The 8046-nt window shown below is 34.7% G+C and overlaps 1 protein-coding gene across 1 annotated transcript; it reads right to left on the bottom strand.

Annotated features, from left to right (window-relative positions):
- Positions 1 to 6151: 6151 nt before the first annotated feature.
- LOC131640176 (aspartic proteinase CDR1-like) lies at positions 6152 to 7628 on the bottom strand. The gene has a single exon (XM_058910584.1). It carries the CDS (start codon positions 7476 to 7478, stop codon positions 6183 to 6185), a length of 1296 nt encoding a protein of 431 aa, XP_058766567.1. The 5' UTR covers positions 7479 to 7628; the 3' UTR covers positions 6152 to 6182.
- Between the last annotated feature and the right edge of the window lie 418 nt (positions 7629 to 8046).

Genomic DNA, 8046 nt, shown 5'->3' on the forward strand with positions numbered 1-8046 from the left:
TGCATGTGAAGTGAGCCTAATATCATGTGCATGGCCATATTTGAACTGATCATACAATGGCTTGTATGTGATCTTCAGATCATCAACAGGTTCAAACTTATGTGAGGTATCACCCTCATAGCCAAAACCAAACCTTCTGTTTCCAAAAACACCATATATCATAGAAGCAAGATGACTTATGCCAATACTTCTGGATAAGAACTTTCTGAAGCTCGAGTCATATTCTTTCAGAATATGATTCATGCTAGGAATGGATTTTTCTGTTTCAGAAGGAGATCCACTATCTTTGGATAGATTTAAAACTTTTTCCTTCAGTTCAGAATTTTCCAATTCCAGCTTCTTAGTTTCAAATTCAAACTGCTTTTTTAGCTTTTTGTATTTGATACTAAGATGAGCCTTGAGTTCCAGAAGTTCTGTTAAACTGGAAACTAACTCTTCTCTAGATAGTTCAGAAAATACCTCTTCAGAATCTGATTCTGATGTAGATTCTGATCCATCATCTTCTGTAGCCATTAGCGCGAAGTTGGCTTGCTCTCCTTCAGAGTCTGATTCTGATTCTGATTCAGAATCATCCCATGTTGCCATAAGACCTTTCTTCTTATGAAACTTCTTCTTGGGATTCTCCTTCTGAAGTTTTGGACACTCGTTCTTGTAATGTCCAGGCTCATTGCACTCATAGCAGACAACCTTCTTCTTGTCAGATCTTCTGTCACCAGAAGATTCTCCTCGTTCAAATCTCTTTGAACTTCTGAAGCCTCTGAACTTCCTTTGCTTGCTCTTCCAGAGTTGGTTTACCCTTCTGGAGATCATGGACAGTTCATCTTCTTCTTCTGATTCTGATTCTTCAGAATCTTCTTCTTTAGCCTGAAAAGCGTTAGTGCATTTTTTAACATTAGATTTTAATGCAATAGACTTACCTTTCTTTTGAGGCTCGTTTGCGTCCAGCTCTATTTCATGGCTTCTCAAGGCACTGATAAGCTCTTCCAAAGAAACTTCATTTAGATTCTTTGCAATCTTGAATGCTTACCATTGGACCCCATCTTCTGGGTAAGCTTCTGATAATCTTCTTTACATGATCAGCCTTGGTGTAGCCTTTATCTAGAACTCTTAATCCAGCAGTTAGTGTTTGAAATCTTGAGAACATCTTCTCAATGTTTTCATCATCCTCCATCTTGAAGGCTTCATATCTCTGGATTAGAGCAAGAGCTTTAGTCTCCTTGACTTGAGCATTTCCCTCATGGGTCATTTTCAATGACTCATATATATCATAGGCCGTTTCCCTGTTAGATATCTTCTCATACTCAGCATGAGAGATAGCATTCAGCAAAACTGTTCTACATTTATGATGATTCTTGAAAAGCTTCTTCTGATCATCATTCATTTCTTGCCTTGTAAGCCTTACGCCACTAGCTTTCACTGGATGTTTGTAACCATCCATCAGAAGATCCCATAGTTCACCATCTAGACCAAGAAAGTAACTTTCCAGTTTATCTATCCAGTATTCAAAGTTTTCACCATCAAATACTGGTGGTCTAGTATAACCATTGTTACCATTGTATTGCTCAGCAGAGCCAGATGTAGATGCAGGTGGGTCTGTTGGAATTTCACCAGCCATCTTTTACTGAAACGTTTTTCTCTTCCTGAATCTTTTCTAAACACGGTTAAGTGCTTGCACCTTAGAACCGGCGCTCTGATGCCAATTGAAGGATAGAAAAACACTTAGAAAGGGGGGGTTTGAATAAGTGTAGTCTAAAAACTTGAACGATAAAAACAATTTGCACAGTTATTTTTATCCTGGTTCGTTGTTAACTAAACTACTCCAGTCCACCCCCACGGAGTGATTTACCTCACCTGAGGATTTAATCCACTAATCGCAACAGATTACAATGGTTTTCCACTTAGTCCGCGACTAAGTCTTCTAGAGTATCCTGATCACAACCTGATCACTCCAGGAACAAATGCTTAGACACAAGCTAAGACTTTCTTAGAGTATCCTGACCACCACGTGATCACTCTAATTACAAATGCTTAGACACAAGCTAAGACTTCCTAGAGTATCCTGATCACTCTTGATCACTCTAGTTACTTACAAATTAATGTAATCAATTCTAAGAGTATTACAATGCTTCTGAAAAGCTATAATCACAACAGTGATATTTCTCTTAAAGTTTAAGCTTAATCTCACTAATGTATTACAACAGCAATGTAGTGAGCTTTGATGAAGATGAAGTTTCTGAGCTTTGAGTTGAACAGCGTTTCAGCAAGTTTTTCAGAATAAGTTCGTTCAGAATTAGTAACCTTGCTTCTCATCAGAACTTCATATTTATAGGCACTTGAGAAGATGACCGTTGGGAGCATTTAATGCTTTGCGTATTCCGTACAGCATTGCATTTAATGTTTCACGCTTTTGTCAACTACCTCGAGCCTTGTTCACGCTGTGTCTACTGACGTTGCCTTTAATAGCTTCTAACGTTCCTTTTGTCAGTCAGTGTAGCCTGCCACTTGTACTTGCTTCTGATCTGATATTTGTGTATACAACGTTTGAATATCATCAGAGTCAAACAGCTTGGTGCATAGCATCTTCTTGTCTTCTGACCTTGAAGTGCTTCTGAGCGTGATACCATGAGAACTTCAGTGCTTCTGCTTCTGAACTCAAGTTCTTCTGATGCTTCCATAGACCCATGTTCTGATTCTGCTTTGACCATCTTCTGATGTCTTGCCAGACCATGTTCTGATGTTGCATGCTGAACCTTCTGAGTCAAAGCTTCTGAGCGCTGATTTGTGCATACTCTTTATATATTTCCTGAAAGGGAAATTGCAATGTATTAGAGTACCACATTATCTCACACAAAATTCATATCCTTGTTATCATCAAAACTAAGAATATTGATCAGAACAAATCTTGTTCTAACAACATGTATGAGGCAAGCTAACGAAAACTAATCTTGTCAGAGTTTCTCAAATCTTTTTTAAACCCTATTTTACCATTTTTTTCATGCAATCTACATTTCATGTCACCAAACACTTCCAAAAGCCTAGCTCAAAACACATTTAACTGTAGAACGACGGTAGTATCGCACTAATACCTGTGGAAAAAATAAAGGAAATACTTACCCTTCTAGCATAGGGGGATAAAAGAGATGTTAAGATTCCTTTGGTTATATGGTCGTATGTCTTCAAACCTAAGTAGAGAGGTGGAATTGGCATTTATGATCTCTACTTAGTTAACATTTATTTGCTGGGTAAGTGCTGTTATAGGATTCCTTATGATACTTCTGGTCTATGGACACATATTTTGTCTTCTAAATAAATGGACTAAGTTGTTTCTTCATTTTAAGGGGAGGGATTTCTACTCTTCAATCTTCTTCTACCTATTGCAGAAAGGCCTCTCTTCTAGGATCTAAAGTTGATGCATTCTCTAATTGGTTTGTAGAAATTCTAAGACGAGAGGTGGGAATTGGTATGTTACCTATTTTAAGGATGATTTATGGATTGGGTTAACTCCCCTTAGAGTCAATTTTACAAAATTTATCGTATCTCCAACCAACAAGGTGGAAAGATGGATGAAGTTGGTTTCTCGGAGGAGGTTTATATGGTTTGGATGGAGGTTATATCTTTTTTTGGTTTATAAGAAGAAGTTGATTGATGATCTATTGTTATCTATTGAGATATTTACTCCCTATTTGGAGAGAGATTGTTGGGGTTGTGCCATGGGAAGATGATTTCTATTCTATTGCATTAACTTATATGGCCCTCATTGAGGTGAACCTCAGTAGCAATTCCTTTGCATATATTTTAGATCATATTTTTGCCTTAATTTAGTTTAGCATTTCCCCTTCTAAAATGATGGTGTTCTCTTGGAAACTCTTATAAGTTAAATCATTACTAGATAGAATTTGTTTAAGCCTATGGTCATTCTTAAGATCGATGGTCTTTTCCGTGGGTTGTGTGGTAGGCCGTTTGAGTTTGTCTCTCAATTATTTGTTACATGTAATATGGTTTCAAATTTGTGGTATAGAATTTTCACGTGGGTTATAGGTGGTCTCACCATGATTTATCATTATGTGGTTTAGTCGATATGGAAATCTCATAATGACTCTATATTTGCAGATACTTAGACAAATGATGTGATTTTTCATATAAGATCATCTTCTTGTTAGGTGGTTTACTCTTGTAAATTTTCTAACTAGCTTAACAATCCTATTGTTGTGAATCTTGTTGTTAATTACGATAAAATTCAACATCAATTTGTGAGGCAAAGAAAAGTAGCAACCAAAATAAATAGTCTTCAACAATAATAATTTGTACACATATAATATAATAGAATAAGGCGAGAAAAAAGATGAAGGTATGTTTACCCAATTCGATCAAACAATCTACTTTGGGGGAGAGAGCAACTCTCCAATTAACTATACTCAGAAAGTTGTGACAAGAGATTCCAGATGAGTTACAAGAAAATAGCCTTCAGAGTTCCCAAAGAACAAACTCTATTTTCTACCCAAGTGTTTCCCAACCTCTCCAACTCTCAATATAAGAATCACTCAAACCCAAGGTGTTTGGAAGTATTTCCTAATCCTATTAGATAACTCCAAAAGATTTCCCAAAAATCTTTCTCTTTCTAAGTTTTCCCTTGGAATTCCCTAAACCATTATTCTCCCTTATTGCTATACGCTCTAAGATTGTCACACTGTAATAATAGAATAGATACATATTTATAATAGCCAAAATCCAACAAATCCATAATGAATCTCAAAAAACATCTTTTTAATTGTTAGAATTAAAGATATTATTATAATCTTATAATATCTCTCAAATATTATAAATATCTTATAATATCTAGACTATTTTACATATATATATATATATATATATATATATATATATATTATAATATCTTTTATAATATCATAAATATATATCTTATAATATCTTTTTATATTAATTTATAAGATCTTTTAATTAATATAAAATATTCTAACATTAATGAATGAATCAATGAACCGAAACGACCGGACCCGATACCCGTAACTCACTCGAACCAAATTACTTTTTGGTTTTCTGATTTCTGGCAATTTCAAAATATGTTTTCTTTCTCTTCATCAACAAAGGTTTTAAGGCATACTTCAACACCTATTATTTGCTTGAGTTAATAGGGGTATGAAATATTTTGGCCTAGTTCCTAAGAATTTATGCTTTATTGTGTTGCCTTTTGAGGGTGATGTTTTCCTAATGATGGTTCTTAGAGTCATGAACTAGCTTTTTGTTTTTTGTATTTTTTTCCTCATCTTCCTTATCTTTGTTCGTATGGAGGATTATCTACATACATATTATACTTGTTTAAGTGTATTTGTATTTTCATGTGGAACCAGAAGCATAGAGGATTGTGGAGATCAGAATGGAGTGAGGTTTCCTGAGCACTACAATATTGCGGAGCCGTAGATCGAATGTCGTGATCACGATGCTTCTTGTATCAGAGACATTAACCTTAAAAAGCGTCGCTACTCTCTGATGCGGCATATCAAATAGAAGGTATTTATAGATTTTGTGAGTGAGTATTAGTTTAGGATTCAAGATAGTGGTAATGAAAGTGAGGATTAAAGATTATGTATCTGAAAACCCTTTGTGAAGGTATTTATACCTTGAATCACACGAAGCAAGTTGGATAAATGGGAAATACATTATTGGTCCTTTGAAGTAGTGGGTCCTTGGCTTTTGGCGCGCACACACACACACACACACACACACACACACACACACACACACACACACACACACACACACACACACACACACACACACACACACACACACGCGCGCGCGCACACACACACACGCACGCACGCTCGCACACACACACACACACACACACAAAATCTTCATTTTTCAAAAAGTTAATATTGTATTAGCGTGTTATATCTAGTAGAGAGTTGGTAAAAAGTATTTGGTCCTTATAAGGTAAAAATAAAACTTCATTGATATATTTTTGTTTTGAAGTATGCATTTGTATATATAACTTGCTAGAAGGAATTTATATAATTTTTATTTACATTTCAAAAATAAATAATTTTTTTTTATCAATGGAATGTGAATATAATTTATTATAAGAGAAAGAGAAACAAAATATAAAGTTTTATTCTAATGCATTCGAGGATTAAATTGTAAATAAAGTATAACATTTCTTTTTACAATTTAGTACAATCAGTAGGCTTAAAGGAAACAGTATTTCGATGAAGGTCATAACCAACCAACAAATTTTGTTGAACCAAGTTTCCGAATACGCCAATATCATCTTGAGATGGGGCAAAAGCCAAACAAACAACCCCATCAGCGACGGGAATAAAAGTACTAATAGAATCCAACCAAACATCTCCACCCTTAAAATGTGCCGTAATTTTAGGAAACACATATTTATTTGATTTATCAGAATAACAAAGGCTTAAAATTTTATTTGGATCGTCCACACGGTTCAGTTTAACCAATGCTACTATAGTTGATTCCACATTTTTATAAATATCGGATGGTAAAGTTGTCAATGTCGCACCTGAATCTATAATGAAGTTCCCTTCAACCGGTGGTTTAGAAAATCCTATTATTTTGTTTCCAACACTAAATGCATTTAGACTTACAAAGTAAAAAATTGGTGGAGATTTCTTCACTAAAGTAGTTGAGACAACCCCTGGACCAGAAACCACAGCCGCATCTCCAAAACTAAATTTGCTCGTTGAATTAGACATTGATGGCCCCAAACAATAAGAGAATTTTCCACCAGTTGATGAATTTAATTGTGTTAAAAGAGATATAGGTCCACCACCAATCCCAACTACACCAGAGTTCCTACCTTGAAAAGGCATTGTATTTTTATGTCCACATCCTATCACGAAATTAGGAAATGAAAAAGAAGAGCCAGTGGTGGAATTCAATGTAAGAGTCTCTACACCAATATTTCCTTGTGATATTGTTCCATCAACATAATCAATAGAATATTCACAAGAATTATTTTTACTACAAGAACTAAATTCCACAGATTTACACTCCTTAGATGAACAAAGAAGATCTTTATAACTTGAAGACTTTGAAGGATCAAAGATATGAGTGGTTTGGTTGTAACATTGTATACAAGGGTGACATTGAAGCCAAACAATGTCACTACCTGTATCAAGAATACCATACAACTTAGTTGGTGGTGTACCGAGTGAATAGATCATGAGATACTCACCTTTATCAGGGACTACAGTAGATATAGGATAATTGGTGAGGGAAGCTTTGTTGAAAAAATTGACATGGTTGATGGAACGATTCATGGCATTGGCAATACGTTGGTATTTGTTTTGTGAAGGTTGGTAAAATGGTGAGTTTGGAGAGTCACGGTGGATGAGTTCAACACTAAAATCATTATTTGCTGCATCTGAAAGAGAAATAATAAAGCAAGAAAGTGAAAATAAAATAAAAGTAAGAAAAGACCACGAACTCGTTGTCATAATGGGAGAAATATATGGGGAGGTTTGAATTTCAAAATTTTGGTATAGGTTGTACGTTCTTGTTGCCCTATTTTAAAATGTTGTGATTTCGTTTTAGTTGTTTCAGCATTTACAAATTCTGATGTTGTTTCTTGAAAGATTAGAAATAGATGGAATCTCTGTTTGTTCAAGATAGACAATTTTAATTTTTGTTGGCTACACACATTTATAGGAAAGAGATTCATCGTGCACATAAGTTTGCTAACGTAGGATTAAAAGCCTCTAATTTTTCTTGGTAGTTTGATGTTCATTCTAAAATTAGGAGAGATTTAAATAGAAACAAGTTAGACTTGCCGAGTTATATAAAGTTAGATAGATTTGAGGTCAATTTTTTGCTCTCTTTAATTTTTATATCTTTTTTTCTTTATCTATTCCATGAGCTTTTTCCTTTTTGCTTAAAAAAAACGTTTACCTATCAATTTATAATTGTCGTATTTTTACCAGAAAACAATAATTTTAAATTTTAAATAAAAAACATGTCATGAAAAATAAAAGTGTAAACCAGTATGAAAGTCATTATACAATTTTC

Source organism: Vicia villosa, unplaced genomic scaffold, assembly GCF_029867415.1.
Source record: "Vicia villosa cultivar HV-30 ecotype Madison, WI unplaced genomic scaffold, Vvil1.0 ctg.002988F_1_1, whole genome shotgun sequence".
NCBI lineage: Eukaryota > Viridiplantae > Streptophyta > Magnoliopsida > Fabales > Fabaceae > Vicia > Vicia villosa.

Excerpts from the sequence above, each read along its gene's own strand:
- LOC131640176 (XM_058910584.1), bottom strand. The coding sequence starts at position 7,478 with ATGACAACGAGTTCGTGGTCTTTTCTTACTTTTATTTTATTTTCACTT.